Below are 24,246 nucleotides of genomic sequence, written 5' to 3'. Positions count from 1 at the left end.
TACTGTATTAGTGAATTTCATAATGTCTATTTGCCTGTCTGCAAATAGAGTTCAGTTCACTGCTGTGGACTTACTATTGTACCTTGAGCGAGGTACTTTACCCTAATTGCTCAAGCCCACAGAGCAGTACAAACAGCATTGTTGGAGATCGTACCTTTAGCCAGTATACTGTCCAGGGGTGCCATGGAAACCAGGCTGAGCTTTGGCCTAATGTAGTAATTTCAGATGCGGAAATTGCCTACCTTGTTGTTTATATTTCTATTTTGCCATTTATTTGTGTGTACATCCTTATGCTGAGAAAAGTGTATTTAGAAAAATCTTTTACTGCTGAATCATAATTTAGCTCAAGGTCTCTCCAGATAAATATTGAAGAAGAGAGAATATTTCTAAAGTTGCTCCAGGAGTTCTGAGAGATAATTTATAAAAATGTCCATAACTACAATAATACCATATGACCGCCATCTCACTTGTGGCATAATTGCTCACATATTATATATAGTAAATAACTCTGGTGCTTGACAGTTCAGTGCCTTTTTATAATCTTCTCATAAGGGAGAATCACAATTGCATCATTTTTCCTCTTATAAAGAGCTTTTTCATTGAGTTATGAAGGAGCAATGTCTGCTATGTAAAAGCCCCAACGAAAAGAGTATTATCTTAAGAGCTTCTTAAAAGATGTTTTCTTTGGCAAAAATAGCAAAGGTACAGTCAGCTGTACCTTTGCTATTTAAAGTAATGACTACTTAATTTCACAGTCTAGATTTTTCAGTTTCATTGTGGCTTACCTCTGAAACTGTACAGTGACTTTACAGGTTTCTGCATTTACTTAATGGGAATTATAGTGGACATACACAGCATTCATGCACTACATGGACATACCCTGTACGTCTGTTTATTGTGCTGTATTTATTGTACTGCTTCTTCTATCCCTTGTTCATCCTGGTTCAGATATAAAGGACATCACAACGTTTCAAAATCCAGCTGTGTCAGATGGAATTACTTCTAGTTCCTCCTATGTCATCCCACTGTATTCTGCCTAAAAGTCCCTTTGACCAGGAATTTGAATTAGGCCATTCTGTCACATCAGGCAATCCTCATGATCGTAGTCTTGTCTTTCTAACCAGACCATACTTTTTGCCCTTAGAGTGTAAAACCAACAAGGCTTTCCATACAGTTGCAGTATCGACTGCAAAAAACTTTCAAACCTTGCCTTAGGCTTGTCTTTTTTTAGTACCCAGTCTACCAGAATACCAATGGGAATGCTAGCCAAATACATCACACCAGTTGGAGTCTCCCCCATTGATCCATACACAATGGGTTGTTTTCGCATATTGAATCTTGATGATGTTGACAGTATTCAGGGGTATCTCACATTCTTTCAGGATTCTTCAAACCGATGGTCGGCACATACTGCCATATGCTACTGTCAAAAGCCGCAAAGTATGCTATTGATTTGAATTCTGTACAATTTTATGGTAGCAAAAATATTTGATCAATATAAGATCTTTTTCTGAATCCTGCTTGATTCCCCCTCTCTTTCATCTATTGTTGATTTCAATCTGTTTTGTATTGCCTTGCTGAACACTTTGCCAGGCATCAATAGCAGTCTTATAGACCCCCTTTAGCCAATTCTGAGGAAGTTTCTCACTTGACCCGATCAGAAAACCAGTTTTATAGTTTTATGTACAGTAGTTGGTCAGTCAGTAGTCAATGGCTACTGAGCCATCTCTCTAGCTTTAAGTAATTCCACAAATATATTGTCAATGCCTGGACTTTAATTTTTCTTAATTTGGCTGATCACCATTTAAACCTCCTCCATGGAGGGCTCCACCATAGAGGTGTCTAACCCGTAACATTCCCTCTGTGTTGTACAGTAGCTGTCTCAAGAAAACCCAGCAGACCAAAAAACACTCTAGAAAATCTGAGTGAGACTCAGATCACATTATGTACAGTAGTATAGGGTGGTACAGTGGCAAAACAGTTAGCACTGGGTTCAGTTTTGGACTGTGGGTGTTATTTGTGTAGTTTTTATGTTCTTCTGGTGTTTGTGTGGGTTTGCTCTCGGTTCTCCAATTTCCTCCCAGAGTCCAAAGACATACAGTACTGTAGGATAAGAGGTTTCTGGAAAAATGTGTGTCTGTGTGTGTACTGCGATAGACTGGCGTCCCATCCAGGGTGTAATCTGCCTTGCTCCCAGTGCTTGTTGAAACAGGCACTAGCTCCCCTATAACCACTGCAAATTGAAAGCAAATTGAAATAGATCGATAATGCAATCTAATATACACATTTTTCAAATATAAAGTAGATACTGTAAATATGTGGTTGCAGCCAATTTATTTGGAAAATGTGACAATTTGTCTTTGTACTCAGAACCATGCAGTCTAGTTTAGGCTATCACTTAGGAATGTGACATCTACTAATGCAAATACTTTGAAAACAAATGAGGAAAAGGATGTGGAAGTGATGAAATGGAATTTTATGAGTGGTGAAGTCAATGGAAAGTCTGTAAAATGTAGTCTATGTTTAGGCAGTAAAGCCTTTTTAATTCAGACCACAGTCTACCATAAGAACACCAGCAAGCACAGATTAGATTGTAAAGAGACCATTTTAAATAGAGTGAAGCTAATGAAAAATAATCATACAGTCCCTTCCAAGTCCAGGAAGATCATGTTTGGCACCTCTAAATTATTTTCTAAATAAGTCAAAGCAAGCTTATCTGAAAAGAAAATATTTGATTTATTTAAATTTCTTGCAAATTAAGTATGGTGCACCTGAGTGTAACCTTGAGCATTCAAAACCATGTAATATAAAAATATAAAAAAAAATAAAATTAGATTTGAAAGAGGATTCAAAGAAATATTCTTTCTCATCAGCTTCATGGTATAAATAATTGTATAATGGTATAATTAATTGTATAACCGTACACTTGGAAAAGGTAAATATTTTAATTGATTTTTTTTCCTGTTTTTTCTTGATCTATCTTGTAGTGACTCCTAAGGGAGAAGTATTAGATGTAATTTTGTAAGGTATTGTACTATGTCACTTACATTGGTTTTGTAAATAAAAACGGATATGCCTGATACAGTCCTAGGTCTTAATAAGTAAATAGTAAATTTATATTCATTATAGATATTATTAGCTGCTTTATACAGTATACTGTATACAGTATGTTCTCCATTTTTAGATTTAACACACTCAAATCACAATAGATGCATTCAAACTATTTGATGAATAATTACAGATTTACTTAATTGTATTTACACAAAATAATGTCAGGGAAACTACTTTCTCAATGTTGTGTGGTAACTGTGGGTAGGTGGGAGAGATGTCTTAATATTGTCAGACAGAAAGATTAAATTACAGTATCTCTATCATTATACCAACTGATACTTACAGTGCTAGCTGAGCCTGATGAACTGCATTGTCAGCACTGCATTATGTTGGATAAATCAGCATATAGAAATATTATGGAGATAATTTAATGACTGGATTTTTAATGCTATTTTTTATGTCCAGAGCTACTGCACTGTTACTTTCATATACTATGACTGTGCGGAAGGCACAGTAGAGGTAGAGGGAATGCAATTGCATTCCTTTTTAATAATGTTTTATTTTCCTTGATTGTTTTAAGCAATTAATACAATTTTAAGGTGGTGTACATAGACAAACAAAAGAGGAATCAGTACATTTCATTCCAGGCTTACAGTAAATATTCCCTAATAATTACCCTTTTAAGAGGTATTTAAAATGAATGTTGTTGGCAAAGATAGAAGCATGATCTTATCTTGTTATCTTATCTTATCAACATGTTTCCCTTAATAGAGTAGGTTACTAAAGTTTTTGTAATATACAGCCAATGTGTTCCCTGCTTCCTGATGAGGTGCTCTGTGGTTTGGCACTGGCAGATGCCACACTGATCCTGGTGAGGGATGAGCTGTTGATGCTACAATACCACAGTGCAGCAGGCCAGCTGTAATAAGGATTGTAGTTACAGCTGACCTGCTACTCCAGGCCATCAAGGCCTCTAATTAAGAAAATAGTCTCACCTGTGGTGAATTACTCAATGAATAGTTAATTGTTAAAGGGGTAGGAATAACAAATGTGCACATTGGTGTAAATTACAATTAGTATGTTAAAGGGTGTGCACAATTTTAATTAGTGTTAATTTACTGAAGAGCAGTCTTGTGTTTAACTGAGAAGAGTTTTATTTGACTAAAGACTTGTTTTCTTGCAGTGTTTGACCCATTGTGAGTTTTAATGTGCTCTGGTCTCAAAAGCCACTATATTTAGAGGAATGCCTGTCACACACAGTTAATTTACAATAGTGTATATGTATCAAATCTTTTTTTGTAAAAATAATGTTTTGTAATGATATGTTGTATAATAAAGAAGTGCAAGATATGTGACACATAAAAGGTTTCAGTCATGTATTGCACAGTGGCGCATCAGAATATTCATAGAAGTTCTCTTTGATATCCAGTTAACATTCTGCCACTTCTATTTTTGCTCTCTACTTGAAAGGCAGAAAAACAAAAATTGTGATTTAAAAAAAAGATCAAAAAGGAAAATGAGATTCCTTATTTTGTCGTGTGAGCAGCAGCAGGTATTGCGATATTTGAGAAGCTTTTCGAGCAGTAGTATTTTCCTCTTCCACATCTTCATGCCAGCTTAGAGCTGCCAGCGTGTTAACACTAGTGTTCCATATGTTTTCCACTGCGCTTTTAATACATCTTGTAGTCCAACTTTGTCAGATCTCAGAACGTATTGGAGGCAGGGCCTGGTCAATGTTGGGAAGGGAGATTTCTGATGAAAGCCTGTTTATTGGTGCTGTAAGTTTTGCTTGTGAATCAATAGGTAGTGTTCCCGCTGGTCACAAATTTCTAACTATGAGAGGAGACACCATGCTGTATAATAGGAGGTGTGAGATCATGACTCTTGAGTCATTAACAATCCCAAGGCACTATTCTCAAGAGTAGGCTGTTAACCCCAGTATCCTAACTAAAATCCACTTTGGTTTGCGCGTTCTGGCCACCTCCTTTAATACAACTAGTAGTAGGTGGTATGATACACCACCTTCCATTTCTAAATGAGTGACTTCACCATGCTGAGGAGTAAAGTATATTTACTGCCTTTTCCTGATCTGTGACTTTCTACAACCTTATCCCTGAGTTGTTTTGAAAGCTTCTTGTTGCCTTCATGGTTGAATCTGCTTGAAATTAACTGCTTCACTGGGGAACCTTACACAGGAAATGATATTTATTTTGAAGTAATTCATCCATCCAATTTCTAAGCACTTCATCCAATACGGGGACATGGGAGAACCAGAGCCTGTCATGGCAAGCAATGGGCAAAGGACAGAATACCCCCGAGACAGGATGCCGGTCCTTCTCAGGGCACACACAAACACAAACATGCACACACTCTCACCAGGGCCAGTTTCACAGAAGTCATGTAACCTACCAGTATGTTTTTGGACTGTGGGAGGAAACTAGAGTACCCAGAGGAAACATGGGGAGACCATACGAACTCCACACAGATAGCATGCCAGGAATTCAACCCAGTGTTTACCCAAGGCATGATTTATGTTCTTAATTTGATCATTTTACTGTAAGTTTAGAATTTGTTTTCTTTCATTCTTTCAGCCTTTACTGATATTTAACTTCGTTTACCCATTAAAGTGTTCAGTTTGAGCAACCAAATTGAAATTAAAATGTTCACATCAAAAATAATTTTAATTATAAAAAAAAACATTTTAAACATCAATGGATGATCATGAATACCTTTTCAAGACACTGAATAGGTAAGTCCATGTGTGTTTAAAAAAACAAGAATCTCATGGACAGAGTCACAAAAGGTGATCAGCAACATGGTAGAAATCAAACCTTCTATTGAATGCTTTATTATTAATACCCTGTTTACTGTTGTAAGTAGCTGATATATAATTTAGTTCTGGATCTTCCTGTTGCATTTCTTTCTTTGTATGTCAGTAAAAACACCAAGTGCAAATATTGATTACCATCATCACACTAAGCTGTAAATCATCACTGAAGAATATAAATACAGCAGATTCAGTATATATAATCAATAAAACTGATACAATGAATTTGATTTAAGGTTGTGTGTCTGTGTCAGTGTGTGCCCTGTCATAAACTGCCATCCCATTCAGTCTCTGTCCCGCCTTGCGCCTATTGCTTGCCAGGATAGGCCCTGGCTCCCCCAGAGCCCTGAATTGGACAAAGCTGTTAGAGAATTGATAGATGGATTAAATCTACATAGTAACAGAGGCTTAATAGTTTTATTTCAGGCATGGATTGACATTTATTTTCAGTTTGCAAGTTATTAAAAGGCCTTCGTCATTCTGCCTGTCATAATCCCTGCATCCTTACTAATCCTTGTGTTTTATTTCACTGTCTGCCTTTCTATTTCTGTTGCTCCCCAGTCCGTTTTGTACTTATTCCTGCATTCCCCCCTTCTTACTTGCATCGGCCGTATTTCCATCTCTCTCTCTTTCCATCCAGCCTTCCCCTAATCTCTCCTGCTTCTCCGCAGCTTCCTCTGTCTCCCCCTGCTTGTCAGACCCTCGCTCTCACTCACTCCCTCTGCCCCTTAGTGAGTCATTCCTTTTGTGTGTACAGCTCCTCGGCTTAGCCTGCCTATAAAACTTCAGCAGATGGTTTGTGTTGGGAGGAGGGGAGAGGGGGGAGAATAAAACCGAAAAAGAAAAAAAAAAGGTGGCTAAGTTGCGATGCCGTGTATCCTTCTTTCTGTTAAGGGGCAGGAAGAGATGCTTTTGATGAGCCCTCAGCCGTCTCTGCTCCAGTGGGGTAGAGGGTGTGTGTGTGAGTGTACAGTGTGAGCCTGTCTGCATGTCTGTTGTATGTGCACCTCAGCATGTCTCTCGCTCTTCATGTTACTGTACCAGCCAGGGTCCGTTTTGTTTTAGGTTGCCGCACAGTTCAAAGCATCTGCTTTGTCGAGTGCGTGTGTGGACAGAGAGGCTTTGTTTTCAAGCGAAGCGTTTTCTGCGAGAAGAGATCGGGGGCTTTTGATTTTTTTAACAAAACCTGCTAGATGACTTGAGATGATTTTTTGATGCATTTACTTGCAAGTAAGGAAAAGAGACCATGATTTATTTTTTAAATAAGGAAAGCCTCATCATACTTCTTTCATTTGTCAATTGCCTTCTGGTGGAGTTCAGCGGCTGGATGGAGGAAAAGCTGGTCTCCTAACATGCCAGATTGCTAAACACATCCTCTGTTCAAAGACTCTTTTTTTTTTAGGACTGAAATGTTGTTCAGCTTTTCTTAGAAAAGGGAGGCTGGATTGTAAGTGGCTGCTCTTGCTTATCCACCAATGCTCTGTTTGTTCACTATGCCCAAGTGATTGTCTTGGATCATACGGACGGACATTGGGTGTCTCACAGGATGGTGCTGAACTCTGACCTGGTGGCCCTGTTCTCTTTTCTCCCCAGTGATTACATCATTGAGGAGAAGGATGCAATCCTGCAGAAGAAAGAGATTGAAGGCTTTGGATTTGTGTTGCGTGGAGCTAAAGGTAAGAAATTTTAGTCGTGCTACATTATTTTGTCAAACAAAAGCTTCACACAGAGCTTTTTGTGTTTGAAGATATAGTAGTCTAATAAATCAATGTGAAAAATTATACTAAAGTTTTATATTAAGGGGTGCAAAGACATTTTTAAAATCTTTTTTTGCCTGTAATATATTGGAGCACATAAAGAGAACAGGTTAATGGTAATTTTCCTGTTATTAACAGCTCTTTACTGATGGTTAAATGTATGTTATTAACAAAGATCTTTTTGTATATTTTGAATTTAAAGACTATTGTACCAACCAATGACCTTGTCATGTACTTACAATTTATCTTATGCAACTTGTTTTGGTAAGAAAGAAGAGGAGAAAACGTAATGTAGTGTTTGAATTCCCCCTCTCCCTTCATGTGATATGGAAAGTTGAACAAGTGTACTAGTCTTCAATGCAGTGTGTGGGACTCTGAGATGTGAACACCTGAGTTCCTTAGTGTGCTGCATCAGAAGAATATTTTCTTTTTCTATAGTGAAAGTTTTTATCTGCTAGACAATACTACAGTTATCTAATTCATTAGCTGAAATTACAGACCACCCATAAGATAGTGAAGGCTCCGATAGAATATCTGAAATTTTTGAGAAGGTCTTTTGAGTGTGCAACCTGCTTAGCTTGGATCTGGACAGGCACCAGCTTACCAGCTTGGGATGTGACATGTGGCTTCATCCTGTGAATGACATATCTCACACTCCCATCTGCTCTCCGCTCTGTACAGCTCTTACTAGACTTAAACAGAAGAGTGCTGGTTTAAAACCCTCACTGCAGACACTAAGAAACAATTGTTTTGGAAAGTTCCTTCATTCACTCAGGGCACAGCTTTTCAGCAAAAAAGGTACTATTTTGGAATACAACTCAAAATATAATATAATATAATATATTTATTATTATATTATATATAATATATTTATCAATTCAGTGCAGCAGGCTATTGGTTGTTTAAGTATTGTTTATATACTGTATAATCTCATAAAAATGAGAAGCAAATATTGACCACACTGAGACTACAGTTTCTGGTTCACGTTTCTGGTTCAAATGAGCAAAGATATGAAGTTTCAATATGACAATATTATATGGCTTGACTTTGGTTAATACAGCAGCTTTTGTGTTTGACTTATTTCTGACCACATATACTGTATGTGCTTTGTAATTTTGCATTGTTGAGTGCTAGACCTGGAGTTATGAGGCCATTAGTGCTGCCCAAAGGTCCTACAGTAGGTTTGATTCTGGCCTTGGGCATCTGACTATTTTCTCTGTAGCCCTGCGATGGACTGGTATCCTGTCCTGCAGGATATTAGTTGTGTTTATTCAAACCTACTGCTCTTCTCTGACAGAATGAGCATCACCAGGGTACATGGCTTGCTGACCAACGGTAGAATGGATGGATGCTAGCGGAGGGACTTTGGTTCTTGTTATTGTAATTATAGATACAGTATTTGTACTTGTGCTCATTTCTAGCCCTGACCCTGTTCATCTCCTGAGTCTGTATGCAGTATATGTCATTTCTTGCCATTGGTGTTAGTCCACAGTTATCTCTGAGTTTCTTTGCTGTGTACTCCCTTCTCAGCTATTAACCCTTTGAGTGTCTGTAAACTTTTTTGGCCATTACAGTCGTCATCTTAATGTTTTATGACTAAAAATGTTATGGCTCCTCCAGACCAAGTCATGTTGACTGCAGGATTGGCCATAGAGATGTCAAAGTCTGCCTACAGCTTATTGTGGCTAGGAGCTTCAGAGGTGCTGCACAGTTAGTCTAGTGCACTAGGGTTGTCAGCTGAGCTCTCCTCCAGCTTAGACGCACATGAGACTGATTGGGGCCTGCAAATTTTCCACCTGCTTAAATTCTTCCTGACGTTTCTTGAATTTACAGATCTCAGTTTTGACAATTGACTCAGTAACAAATGAATACTAATAATAAGTGAGTTTGAGTGCAGTTTTGCCTAAACCTAACCTTATCATATTTACAGGATTTTACTGTTCTCAAAAATGTACGTTATCTAACAGAATGGCAACATACCTGGACTCGAACTGGTTTTGACATTTTCAATAGTTCATACTGTATCTTTGTTTTTGTCACTGTATAAATTAGGTATTGTGACAGACTCTTTCACATCCTCATTGCATAACTTCTGGTGAGATCTCCATCATGAACTCTTATTTATGAATTAACTTTTGGAGATGCAGAGTGTTGTCTCCTCTCTGCACCACCATTTTGTGTTGGGTTACAGAATCTACTGTAACTCACCTTTGGTTCAAATGTAGTCTTACCTGTCCATCAAGAGGAGCTGGGTGTGGAGCTGAGAGTATTTAACCCGATACTCATGGTGTAGCAAATAGTCTAGTATTGTCTTAATATTTGTGATAAGAGCATCTGTATCTGTACCCATTTGCTGTTGTTATGCCTGGAGTTATAGTTTGCCAGCCTTGAAAATTGTCAGTAGGAAGTTCTCTGGAGAAGCTGCAGTTTATTATCTTTATTAAATGTTTTGTCTTTTCTACCCTGAACATAGTTTTTCCTTGCACAAGAGCACTAAGCAAACTGACTCTTTTTGCAGTTCTTTTTTGTTCCTGGCCTGCATTATTATGATTCCCATGACCACACCTGGACTAGCTGTCAGTTTGTTTAGACACTAGCTGTATGCATAAAATTAGCAATATACTGTATATTTGCAATTAAATTACATTAATCACAATTGGTAGAGCAACAAGCAATTTCTTAGAGAAATTAACCAATTACAGCTTAAACACAGAATATGTTTTGGAAACCCTCTGCTTGTTTCTTAAGCAAAAACAAGTATCTGAGGATGGACACACAAATTTCCCAAAACAGTGAGATCTGGCCACTGTGAATAATATTAGTGTCCATCCTCCATGTCAACAAAGGCCATGCCTGCTTGTTACACTACAAGAATACAGAGTTAAGAACACAGACTATGATGCACATTGCACAATATTTTTGAGAAACGACTTGTCCGTATTACTGGAAATGAAACAGGAAAATGATTTCTAATTGTAAAATTAGAAAGAATGTTAACGTGATGTTTTGGCTGTCCTTGCCATAGCCCATCATGCTGGTGCATGTTTCAAGCTGCACCCACCTACCCACCTTCAGGTCCTGAATTCCAGAGCAGCACTGAGGCTTGAGAGAGGTCTCAGAACTTCCCTGCCATATTCCAAAATTCTCACCTTTACTTGTATATATTGATAACCGTTTTCAATACAGCCCCACAACGTGAAAAACAAGAACATGTGGTACACAGTATTACACAGACAGGTGATGTGAAAATGAACAAAGACACAGCAGTGAAATGTATTCATTCTTTATTTATTGGAAGTTACTAGGCTTCTTAAAACATGCTATATGGACAGAACACATTGCATAAATATCAAGCTAAATTTAGCTTCCTAAACTGCCTCCTTTTTTTAGACTTTACTGTAGATCTGCTGTCAGTTAGTGGTACAAAAATCCATCCATGCAGCACTGCTTTGGAATTAAATAAATATAAGGAATGCAGGGATTGAAAGCAGTAGGAAACACCTCATGAGCTGATCGATATGAAATTGAGACAGCTTGATGATGTGATAAAGCATGTCTTCTGTAATATTTAGAATTGTTATTGATTTAACCGCAGAGGGATACAGATGAATTATGAATTAGTTCTGTTTATTAAAACAAAAATGCTGTACAATTCAGTCCAAGCATGGAAAGCTAACTCTTTCTAAGTAGCAATTCTTCTGTATTTTGTGGGATGAAAACTTTCAGCACTTATTCAGAGATCTATTTAATCTTTGAAAATTCAAAAGAAAATCATTATGTCCAAGAGAGAACATCTAATTTTTGCCTCTGTAGTATAAGTCTGTTTAAGCAACATTTTGACATTTTGTGTACTGCATGTCTTATTTCTTGATTAAACATAATCAAAGTAAATAATATCACAAATAATATCCCAAAATCTCATCTATCCACAATTTTGTTTTTGCTTATGATATTTAATTTTCTGCACTGTATTTTTGTTGTAAATTGAATAATTAATTTAATAAAATGAAAAATATTTGTCATTCACATTAATAAAGGAAATAAGCATCATTGTTTGTCACTAATCTATTTACTCTATAAGCGTCTGTATTTCAGTGACTGCTAATAGGTAAGCAGCAATAATGCTGTATCAGGAACATCAAGGTGCCTCAACTAATGAACATACTGTTTGTGAGAAGAATCTGAGCATTATAGACCAGAAGTTGTGATCCAGGTCTTGGTTATGTCATGCTCTGACTGTGGGATTTGCCTAGCAATAGCAGTCTCTTTTCCCAAGCAGAAAACATAACATAGGTGGCAAATGAAAGAAAGTCCTTTAGTCATCTAGTTTGGTTGATTTTTAGTAACTAATTTGAGAGTCTCGTTCAGCCATTCCCTAAAAAAAAGCCATAACATTGACTTCAGCAGTTTGTTCCCAATATCCACTACCCTTTGAGTAAAGATTTACCCCCCCTTCCCAATTTTAAATGCTCTTTCCCCTAGGTTTTAGTTGTGTATTCTGGTTCATGTTGCAATGTGATTCTGGGGAAGTCTGTTGGATTGACTTTGCTGGTGCTTTTAAAAATTCGGAATACTTCGATCAAAATAGTTCTCGTAGTCATTTCTGTTAGGCTAAAAAGACTCAGTTCACTTAACCTGTCAGGGTAGGGCATCTCTTTGAGCCTGATTGCACCTCTCTGGTCTGATTGCAGAGTAGCAATTTCTTTTTTCCATTATTATACAAAACAAACAAGGTGTGTAGTGCAGATATTGAATTCATCATTTGAAAATGTGGTAAATTTGCCTGGTCTAGGCAGTTTTATATTGAGAAAAATGTACTTAAGCCTGAAGCAATAATAAAGGCATGTGCACTGCCTTAGCTGTGTTCAAAACTAAAAATCTATTCAAGTTTGGGAAATAACATTTTACAGCCACTGGCAATTAACAGCTTGATTATAAGTGCTTAACACAATTTGCAGTTAATCTTCATATCACCTGATGACCCCATGTTTTTCTGTATAAATCAAAAATAAATATGATGTGTTTTTCATAAGAAATAGCACAATAATTTTTAATTGGCCTTATGTACTGTGTACCTGTAGCTAGAAATGTTATTAGGCCCTCAATTTGCATTGATGTTGTGAAAACAAGTATATGTATTAGTAGATATTCCTGGGATAATTATTTTTGTATAGAAATCCTGCAGGATTTGCAGCATGTCATTGATACAATTAAAACTTACTTTACCTATGCCTTTAAACCATCTGAAATCTTAAATTCTGGTTTATTTTAGATCCATCTCATTTGGAGTTATCGGCCTCCTTTTTGGTTGATAATGCCATTCTTAAGAGTTTAATCCATAAATAAGGACTGAAAGGACAGTGTAAAATCTGAAGTGACTGACATTTTGTGCTTCAGATAGTTGAAGGCAAGGATGTCCAACCTTGATCCTGGAGAGATGGTGTGTCCACAGCTTTTCTGGATCTCTTCAAAGCACCAGCCCCACACTTGAAACAACTGGGAGATGTTGTTATATATATATAGGTCCCAGTAAACCATTAGTGAGTTGATGGAGGTTGAGAAGAGCTGAGATGGAATAAATCCTATTGAATACCTATTTCACTTGTTGAAGAGGAACATAAAATAAGAAAAGAGAACCCCACGAATGAGCAACAACCAAACGTGGCTTCAGTTAAGGCTTGGCAAAGCATCTGAAAGGAGCATACTGTATCACTATACTGTCTGGCCACAGGGTATGTCAGTGGGTCGCAGACTTGAAGCAGTCATTGCATGTAAAGGGTATGAGAGCAAATACTAACTTTCACTTGGTGAAAGTTAATTTGTCTCTATACTTATTCTGAGCTGTAATTGGAGGGGGATTAAAACATTTTAATCTAAAGTATGTACAAATAGAAATAAAAGACGACATTCCGTACTTTTTACTCATATTTATCTTTTGGTCTTAAATACAAATTTCATTAGTACACAGCACAAATGACAAATTTCACTTCACTGCCCCAATATGTATGCTTTCACTTGAGATATATATTAAATTTAAATATCAGATACATGTTTCAGTCTTGTTTCTGTGCTCTGAATGTGGGGAAAAAAATAGCTTCCAACAGAAAAATGGTGCTTTTGGAGATTTAACATGGCAAGGATTTATTTTGCAGTGACCTGGTAAGAGCTTCCATTGTGTATCGAGTCAGTGGGAGAATGGCTTAGCTTAAGCTTGGAAGATAAACTGTGGAGCTTGCTGCAGCTGCCATGTTAATGGTCCTCTCTTGTTCCTCGGTGCATCGCAGTCATGTGGAAGTGTAAATCTGCTCTGACTGCATGAGGTGTTCATGGTACAACGCAAACCCTTACAGTCTTTAAGAAGGTTCCTTGTGAAAAATCCAAAGATAATAAATAAATCAGGCTAAACACTAAAACCGTTTGATTGCAGCATTTAAAGACGGGTATAACTTGCATTAACGGTGAAATACTATATCTGTCCCTCACATGCTCAGTGGTGTAATAGTTGCCCAGCCACATTTCCCATGCTGTCAGGAAGGTACCGCTGTGACATTTGTGACAAACGTCCCTTAACCATTTCAGTATTCCAACTAGGCAGAAGGCACCTATCTCAGTAACAGCAGAGATTAACATTCATGGAAAACAAATTACAACAATCATGTTGTTTAATCATTGTGAAGACATCTGATGTTTTGTAATGACTATTGGTGTTATTTAATTGTCTTACTCATGAATGTAGTGTACTGTATCTTTCCCTCTGTTTCTGTAACAAAAGTAACCCAAGACAGACTTTACAAGGAGTTTGCAATACACTGGGTATTAGAGACCATAGCAGCTGGTCCACATTTTGAAGGTTTCCTGTAGATAAGTGGCTGAGATAATGATACAGTATGTAATCCTCAGACCTTTGTCTTTACTCTTGAAACTGCTTTAATGTTTGGGACACTCAAAGTGCAGTAATGTTAGAAGGAACATAAATTCCGTCCTTGTTCTATTTCGTTAATAATTGCTGAAGTGCTGATGAACAAATGGCTACAGTCAGTCACAGAGCCAGCAGCCACTGAAACAGATCTTGCTAACCAGGCTTTGTTGGCACAACTCCAACCTGTTCTGAGCCCACCATGTCCGCCCGTGCTTGACTTCCACCAGTGGGCTTTGCCAAATGGAGCCATACTGTCCTGTAGTATTAAATGGGAGAACCATAAATTAGACCACAGCCAGCAAAAGTTGGAACATTAAAATTAGTCAGAGATTATGGATATGATTTCTGAAATGACCCATTTTTAGTGCCCTGAAAATGTCCACTACGAATCCTAAGACATTATTTAGCTATTTAATTATGTCCAAGGGCACTTGATTCAGCTACTGAATTATACATTATTTTGCTTTTTTACACTGTTATTGCTTAGACATTTCCTCTAGCTGTTCCAATTTTGTATTACATATAAAAGCATACAGTATATAATAAGTATAACATTCTGAATAATCAGTCAGTATTGATAGTGGTCTGATAGTCAGATGATAGACTGAGCTGAAAGACAGAATGAAACAAATTCCAAAGCCACTTGAGCATATCTGAACAGTGTTAAAGCTTAAATTTATTATGCAATTTAATGTTTTACATTTAAGGTCGAAGAAACTTGTGTGTACTTTGTTTGTCACTCTACATGGGAAACTGGTATGCAGTAAGCAACCAGTTTAAAAAATAGAATAATGATGAGATAGTATAGTTTGTCGTCCATTTCATAGGTACCAAACGCTTCTTAATTCTTCTTTTTTCTGTGTGCATCAAGCTTCCTGTTTGATAATTATGCATAACATTGCAGTTTATTGACTATACTGTACATTCCATCTCTAGAGTGTAAGATTTTTATGGTAGAAATTTGAACAATTGAAATTGTGCATATAAGAAAACTTTGTATTGATTAAAAATTAAATTACAGTAAAATAATTCACAGATTGCTTTAACCTCGTAACATTCTTATTACGCTTTTAGAACAACATGCATGGTCCGGACCCCATACAGATACAGTATTGACAAAGCTAGAGAGTATGAATAATTCATTATCCGAGCACGGTTTTTTATTACATAACTTAAAAACAGTGTTTGTAACCTGGCCCCATACTATGATACCAGTACAGGTGTACTCTATATACAGAAACTAGAATATCAACACCCCCATCTTGTGATGAGCCTGGCAGGAAGGAAGTGTGGTCAGAGTGGCCTCTGCTGGAATGAAATGGTAGCGCATCAACTGTAAGTGATCTAAAAGGAGAAAAGGATGAAATACACACATCACAGGGGAGTGTGACCCTTTTGCGAAGGAGAAGCATGGTCAGTTTCAATGCTAGAAGCCAGAGTTCAAATTCCACTACCTCTGGAACCTTTTGTTCTGGAAAGCTCTCAAAAGAAAGCAACCGCGTCTATTTTTCACTTGCATAACCAGCATGTATTTTAAGAAAATGGAATATACAGTGTCTTAGCTTCACTTTTTATATTTGAACCAGTGTTGTTTCTTTATTAGTCTAACTGTATAAGTAATTGTACAGAATCAATGCTGACTGACACAACTGGTAGAAAGTATGATTATATAGAGTCAAAACCAGAAGATGCTATAACCCTTTAGGTCTACAGTTGAAGTTCCTGCTAGCAAGTTCGATAAGGAAATTATGGAATGAGCTAATCATTTAGAATGTGAAAGCTGTGTCCTATGAAATATCATCACTCATAGTACTTCTTTGTGACCTAATCACAATTCAAATAGATATTTATACATTCAAGCTACTGTAGGTTAATTGTATGAGCTAACTTATCACTTTTTATAACTTGTGTAAATGATAGCTATTGTACTTTGCTCTTACCTCATATAAAGCTTGCTCTTCAATACCAGCCTGCTGTAAAAAAGTTCAGTTTCTTCCACCACATTCCATCAAATATTCTCCTGCTTATCTGTAACTGTTATCACAATATCAATCTTCCTGTCAATAATTGCTAACCAACAAAGACTTGTAATGAAGGTCAAATACATTGTTTTTCTGAGTGTAGTATTTGCAGTAGGAGTCTCTGCTTGTCTGGTGACTTGAAGGTAAAGTCCTGTTGCCCTGTGTGAACATAGAGTGAATACTGAATATTATATCTCAGTCTCTCCTTTATCCATAGTATGCATGATAGAGTTAATTTGGGCTAATTTAATGTAGTAAAAAATTCTATATCCTATGCTTTATAAAGTTTTCTGTTTTGCTCAATTACATAATTGCTGCCAAAAACTATAAGGCGTTAAAATGGTATTTCTAAACCTGTCAAATAATTCAGATCAAAGATATTGGTGGGAAAGCAGTGCATTTGACTTCTTTCAAAATCTTCTAAGGAGACTATGATGTTTGTTTTGTATCAAGAGACAATCTTAACTTGCAGTGCTGATTGCTTAAGGTATTTTTTCCACTCTCCCCCATATATTTGGAAATTATATTTGGAAATCAATTACAAAATAATTACTATGCCCTGTGTACAAAAGCCCCCAATTCCCCCAAACCAAAGAAGCATATTTATCTGTCCTTCAGCTTTTGCCATTAAATCCTCAAATTTAACGATAACACCGTCAAACAGTATTCAATATCAAAAGTACAGTATGATCATTTGGGAAACTTGTTAATACTTGTTATGATGTTACGATGTGATAAAAAGATTATTAGAACTTAAAATACTCTTACACCTCCTTCTTTCCAGTTGGTCTCCTACTCTCTTTGTGTATTTCTGCCTGTGGTGATCGTAAGCTCCATTTCTTTATTTAACTCAGATTCATCCAGTATGTGAAATAAAACTGTCTTGCTCTTCAGAAGAAAATTGCATGTTGAAAACCAGATACTTGTAATCCATTTGTTTCAGCAGAAAGCAATGTCACATTATATATTCCACAGTTGTTACTTTTTTTTAAATCTTGGTAAAACATAATGAAAGCAAATTAAGTCCTCACTTACTTGTAGGCCTAGATAAAATTAAAATTGCGCTCAAATTCCATGTCTTACTGTATGTTTCATTTTAATATTTGAGTTGTGCATGCTAAGCCCTTGCAAATATTCTTTATTAATCCTATTTTCAAATCAAACATGTGTGATGCGTGATCAGAGGAAAACACTGCTTGTATTTTATTTTGAAGCCAATGGATCTGTAATGCATCACTATATCAATCAAGCAACAGAACTGTGTGACTATTTTGTGTTCATGCAGCTCCACAAATATTGTATGTTATATGGACAGGGACACAGGCTACCTACAGTATGTCAAAAATGCTTATTTTCCACTCCAAGGCATACAGTAGTACAATATGCACACATAATGTAATCAAACGTGTGGTGTGGAATCAAACAGAAGCCTTAAACCACATTGTACAAAGGTTTACCATTTTTTACCATTATTAACCATGGCAAATTGTAGGAAGCACAGTAAATTATTCCAAACATGATACAGGTGTATGGTAAGCAATAGAAATCATGGCCAAAAATATAAAAATGAAAAAAATGAAACTATGAAAATTTAACATGGGAAACTACAGTTTATTTACTTAATTTTACTTGTTTATACTTAATTGTATTTATTTGATTTAACATGGGGAAATCCCAACTAGAGTCCACAAGTCCAACAGTAAACAAAAACTACTTCATTTAAGTTTTTTGTTTTGTTTTGCATCTGTCTAATCCAGAATGTTCTCCAGAATGGTTTCTATTTCGGTTGATTTTCTGAGTTAATTTGGCCGAGGCATCTTCTGAGCACCATGCCTTTAAAAAGCCATCATTACGAAGGCAGTGCTGTACAGGCACAGAACACCCAGGCAGCGTTGTGAAGTGAGTGGTTTGTGTGCTTCATTTGCAGCCGAGACGCCCATTGAGGAGTTCACCCCCACACCAGCATTCCCAGCGCTACAGTACCTGGAGTCTGTGGATGTGGAAGGAGTGGCCTGGAGGGCAGGACTGAGGACAGGAGACTTTCTCATCGAGGTAAAGAGAAATGTCCACCAGGGCAGAAAGCAGAGACACTAGGGAGGATAAATCATGTAGATGAATGGGTGCTTCATTTTATATTGATGTTGCACTTGAATTGATTCAGCTAAATTGAATTAGTTCCGTAAATTAATTAAGAGTTGAGGCGAACCAAAAACCCCATAACTCTGGTGGTCTAAGAGCTCAGGAGTTGACCACCACTATAACAGAGCATTTCGGTTTTTATCTTCATTAAAGGTTGAAAATGCAGAACAGGAAGCAACTGTACAGAGCAATAAAAGTTAAATGAGCTGAACATAGCTGAGCTCATGCACTATTAATGGAGCAGGGGATTGGATGGTGTTTGGACGTAGCCCTTGAAATCTGACATACAATCAGCTTTAGTACTATAAGAGAAGTTATTAGGTAATTTAATCTGTGCCCTGAAAATGTCAAATATTTGTCTAAAAAAGGAGCCATCATAAATGTAATGGCATTTACACAGTCACACGGGATAGTTATAGGTGTATGACTTTCAGGGAAAGTAGTGATATATTTTATCAATTATTTTCTGTCCTGATGATGATTTATTTTAAGGGAACGATTACAACAATAAATATAAAAACACCAATAATCATTTTAATCTGCTGCATGTCTGCTTCATTGGTGTCCATATATGCAGAGCAGATGTTGTCAGTAGTCAAATGTCACTTTTTTTACCAGTAATTAAGCAGATTGAACAGTACAGACAGTTTCTCTCTCACAACCTTTGATGAAGTAAAACTAATAATTTTTTCAACACAAAGTCTTACAATCTGGTAAGGAGAGGGGTTATTGGAAACTGTAAAATGTAAAAATTCATTTTACATTTTTATTTCAACAAGATCAAGTACTTAAAACCTCATTAGTACATTAGGATAAAACTGATTTGCATTTTTTAAAGTCTGTAAAGCAATTAGATAGAATTTGCATGTCATCTCTATTTGATCAAAACCAACTCTAAAATAAAATAGAGCTCACCAAATTGAAAGAGAAAAACAACCTTATATTCAGTTTCTTACTGGTAGACATCTATTTACTTGCTCACATGAAGATGTTTATCAACAACATTTACATGCTTTCTTAATTTCAGGTTAACTTCATCAAGTTAAACAAAAATAATTGAAATTCTTTCAGACGAATGTTTTTTTTTTCTGTGCAGTGCATTGTCTACTTAAAAATATAGGATCTCTTCACTTCACAGTGTGATGCCAACAACAAGTCTCCTAATAATACAGTAAGCATTTGAGGCAACAACTGATTCCCCTCTCTCCTCTCTGTACAACATCTTCTGCGAATTTCAGGGAAAGTTAATTGCTGGTTTGTTGCTACTTTCATTACAAATTGTTTTGTTAGCATTGCATTGCTAAATCAAGACAGTTTTTCCTGCTGTGGGGACTTAAAAAGGCCTTGCTTTATGTATTCATTTAGGTCAAATTAATTTCATACACTTTAAAATAGAAGTACATTTACAATTACAATGTAGAGTTTAGCTACTGCATAAGAAATACCGTATAAGCATGATCCATTTAAGACAGTAGCATAACAAAAAACTCATGCACAGTATTAAGGTTTCTGAGAAAGTCATGTTTCAGATATACCATATTTACCCTAATAAAAGCCACACATTTTCCCCAGATTTCTGGGTTGTACAATTGGCCTGCAGCTTATAAAATAAAACTCAGCAGTCAATCAGTTTGTTGACACCACCAGTGTGCTGTACAGGGTTGAACTGTTTGCACATACTGAATGGACCACCATTTTGCTTGGTTCCAGCATGTTGCTGCAAATGAGTGATAAAAACCTTTATATTAATTTGTAGTTATCCAAAATAACCAAGAGACCACGGATGGTACATTTTGCTTTCAAGAAGGAGGTGATCCTGTGTACTGAACAGCATCAGGATCGACAGGCTGATAGGCAGTTTGAAGTGAAATCACAGTCGCAAAAGATGATATGATAAAAGTTTAAAGTCCTCAAGGCAGCTACACAGATAAGCTTTCCAGTTCAAGAATTCAGACTGACCCATATTTGAATTTCATGAGGAGAAGTGGATTTTATCATTCTGGTATTGTCCTAATCATTTTGCTTTTGGGTAGGCATCATTGCATATCAGTTTGCTTTCATCTCATTTACCTGAAATAAATCTTGTATTCAGAACCACTCCCCCAGTTTCTGCTGGATTTACTGTATTATTTGCATTTTGTCCTTTAAACTTATCCCCATTTTCCTTTATTTATTTAAAATCAAGAGAACTTTATTTCATTTCAACCATTTCGAGCCAGAAAGGTAACCTGTGCTTTGTAAAGCGTTTTTTAATACTAGTCCACATTTCTGTGGGGCTTATAATCAGGCCAATACGGTAGTACAAAATCATGAAATGCTTAATCTCTCCGGTTTTGATATCTGTTATATTTACAAAATACATATGCAAATGCATGTCCATTGACAAACCAATTGATTCAGGACCACATTAATGTCAGCATAATATTTCAATGTCTATTTTATTAAAATATTCTTTTAAATATGATTTAATCAATTATAACCTTCTTATTATTTATTAATGCGATCATTTAATCTGAGATGTGTTTTGGTATGCTTCCCGTGGAGTTAATGAAAAACAAGACAACTAACCATATCATCTTATACTACCCGTCACCATGACAACATTCTAAACTGAAGACTGTGAACAGACTGGACAGATTACCTTTTCTGCATGTTGTCTGCTATTTGTGTACTGCCATCCACAGGATACAGACCTTTTATTGTTGTTGTAAACTAGAAACCAACATTGATCACCAATGACATCAGTACCGTATTTATTTACCATCTCTTTACATCAGAAGCGGTTTTAAAGTTGACAGAAAAAAAGTTGAATTGATACAGTATGTCTAAGGCTGAGCTGGTCAGGCAAGGACCATCAGTTGCTTGGAATTTTTTTTTACTAATTTATTTTAACTAATGCTTTTAAGAACTAAAGAAAGGTTACAAATCAGAGAAGGCCTTTCAGCCCATCTCGCCTGTTTAATAGTAGTTAATTGATCCAAGAACCTCATCCATCTGTTTCTTGAAAGATGCCAGGGTATCAGTTTCAACAAAATGCCAGGATAGCAAATTGGCATATCTTTTGCTGGTAAAATACCAAAAGAATATTTAATTACTTGTTATAGCCGCCATTATAATATTCCTTTCAATTTTTGTCCTGGCCTTTCTAATAGTCTTTTTAACTGTCTTTACTGCTGCTTGACATCAATTATAATTTTATCCTTACACATTTTATTTTTATGAAAATTCTAGAATAAACTGGCTTTATAATATTATTCTATTTGTAATATCCTACCAAAACACTGGAGTGGCAACTCTTTTGATAGCAGAATGTAAAATATGTTTATGATCAAAAAGATTAATTTGGATTTATTTTGAACCTTTGCCCACTTTTTTGTGAACAGTGCGAGTCCACTAAGAAATGTGTTTAACATGCAGTTTCATGTAAATTGAAAATGTGTAAGTTTCATGGAAATTTCTTCTTCAGGAAAGTACTGTAACTTACTGTAACAAAGCTACAGAAAATAACATAAATAGTACAGTATATGAATATTAAAAAATACAGTAGGTTATACTATGCCTAGAGTGGAAAATAAGCATTGTTGGGGGTAGCCTGTGTCCCTGTCAACATAACACATTTGTAGAGCTTCATGAATACAAAATAGTCACATAGTTTTGTCGCTTGCTTGACTGTAGTGATGCATTGTGTTAAAGATCCATTGCCTTCAAAATAAAACATAGGCAGTGGTTTCCTCCATGTCTGCACAAACTAGACAGGTGACAGCTTCTGACACTAATTTCCTGTTATGCAACTGGTAACAGCTGTTAATTCCAAGAGACACCTGTTTTTATTTTTCTTCTCTTTATCTAGAGGGGTAAAAAAATGCTCAGCCAAGTCAGCAGCTAACAGAATTGGCCACTTGTTAAATTTAAATTATTGAAAAATGTCGTCTTATCACACCAGCTGGAAACTGAGCTCTGTGAATGACACAAAAGGTGAGGGACCAACTGTGGCATTTCAAATGGATTAGCAGAAAAAAAATGAAACAGATTTGTTGGTTGGAAAATTACAATTCTGGGTGTACACTGTGAAGCCAAGTCAGCAGCCCAGGGAATTATGCACAGAGAAAATAGAAATTCTGAAAGCAAGAAATAATAGTTATGCCAAACAACATTCTTTCATTGTTTTATTACAATATAAATGATGCATAGCACCATTTGTGGTTTTCTTAGAAGGATACAAAGGATTGTTTCCAGTAATTTTGTATCTGCATGTACAGTATACATTGTTGCATTATTCCCCAAGGTGTTCAAACAAAGAACTATTTACCAAAATGTTGTTGGCCTCTTTTATATTCAGTGGTAATTTGCTGTTACTGGGTGTTCAGGATATATAGGTCCACAGCTTACTATAATAAAACTCCTGATAAAAACAGCTGCTGTCTACTCATCACGGCAAAGTCATTTCTCGTCTTTCAGATCTTAAATGCATAACGTATTTAAGTATCGGAATTTGAAAGGATTATCAAAGAAAGTGCTAACTGGCAATGCAATGGTGTTTATCCCAAATATAACGGCCTGGGCTGTTTAGTCCTCAAATTCTTGATTACTTGTACACTTCCTCCAGTCTTCATCTTTTTGGCAGTCTCTTCTAAGGAACTAAAAATACTGCAGTTCTGACCTGATTAAGTCACTCTCACCACAGCCATCACAACCTTCTCCATTTGTCTGTGGGGCAGCCATATTTTGTTTTCTATCACTCTTCCTTCTTTTTCAATTTTTTAACTGTTCTCCAGATGGAGAGAGATGGAGACAGCTGTTGTTTTTGCAGTGCAATACAAATACTCAACTCCAGACATCTGGGTGAATTTTTAAGTTGCCAAGGGCACCTTAAATGCGTTTCACCCTCTTAGAGACAAGCCAAGCACTTGTCGAATGGAGCCTGCTGCAGTGACTTGGGTCTGTCTTGCTCACAGCCAGTCTACCCTCTTGTCTCCTCTAGGTCAATGGAGTGAACGTGGTTAAAGTTGGGCACAAGCAGGTGGTGTCCTTGATCCGACAGGGTGGGAATCGTCTCCTCATGAAGGTAGTGTCAGTGAGCCGCAAGCCAGAGTCAGAGGAAGTTGTCCGGAAGAAAGGTAAGAACCTATCTAGTTAGAAGTTCTATTAGGGTTTCACATTTAGTGACAGCATGGACTGTTCATTGCCAGAAAGATATCATTCCGATTCAAAGAAAATTTAATTTAAGTGACCCTTATTGTGCCACAATTATTATTTTCCAGCAGTAGTTGATTTAGAATACAGTAATTCTCCAGGTGAAAACTTCCTGACAAACTCTGTTTCCTCTTAGCCCACCCGTGCATCTTTGTCCCTGTAGTCATCTATCTTTGGATGAGAAAAGTCATGCTTTATGAGCACCCTGTACATCCAGGGTCCACTCATTGCATTCTATTTTGTTTCCCATTTCCTGATTAAAAGTGTTGATGACATAGTTTATGTATTCTGCCTTTTCAGGATAGCATAATATCATACTTGTTTAAAGTCCCATTTTGC

At 36.6% G+C, this 24,246-nt stretch overlaps 1 protein-coding gene across 1 annotated transcript in view; it reads left to right on the top strand.

Annotated features, from left to right (window-relative positions):
- The window catches only part of shank3a (SH3 and multiple ankyrin repeat domains 3a), a 476,554-nt gene that overhangs the window by 421,298 nt on the left and 31,010 nt on the right, over positions 1 to 24,246 (top strand). The window contains exons 17-19 of the mRNA XM_088922585.1: positions 7,472 to 7,554; positions 18,503 to 18,627; positions 23,696 to 23,831. Of these exons, the coding sequence (XP_088778711.1) occupies positions 7,472 to 7,554; positions 18,503 to 18,627; positions 23,696 to 23,831 (344 nt within the window). The remainder of the gene's footprint in view (positions 1 to 7,471; positions 7,555 to 18,502; positions 18,628 to 23,695; positions 23,832 to 24,246) is intronic.

The sequence above is a fragment of the Atractosteus spatula genome, chromosome 8 (assembly GCF_055471065.1).
Source record: "Atractosteus spatula isolate fAtrSpa1 chromosome 8, fAtrSpa1.hap1, whole genome shotgun sequence".
In the NCBI taxonomy this organism is placed as follows: Eukaryota; Metazoa; Chordata; class Actinopteri; order Semionotiformes; family Lepisosteidae; genus Atractosteus; species Atractosteus spatula.
Note: the sequence above shows the minus strand (reverse complement) of the source record. Positions and strands in the feature narration are given on the sequence as shown.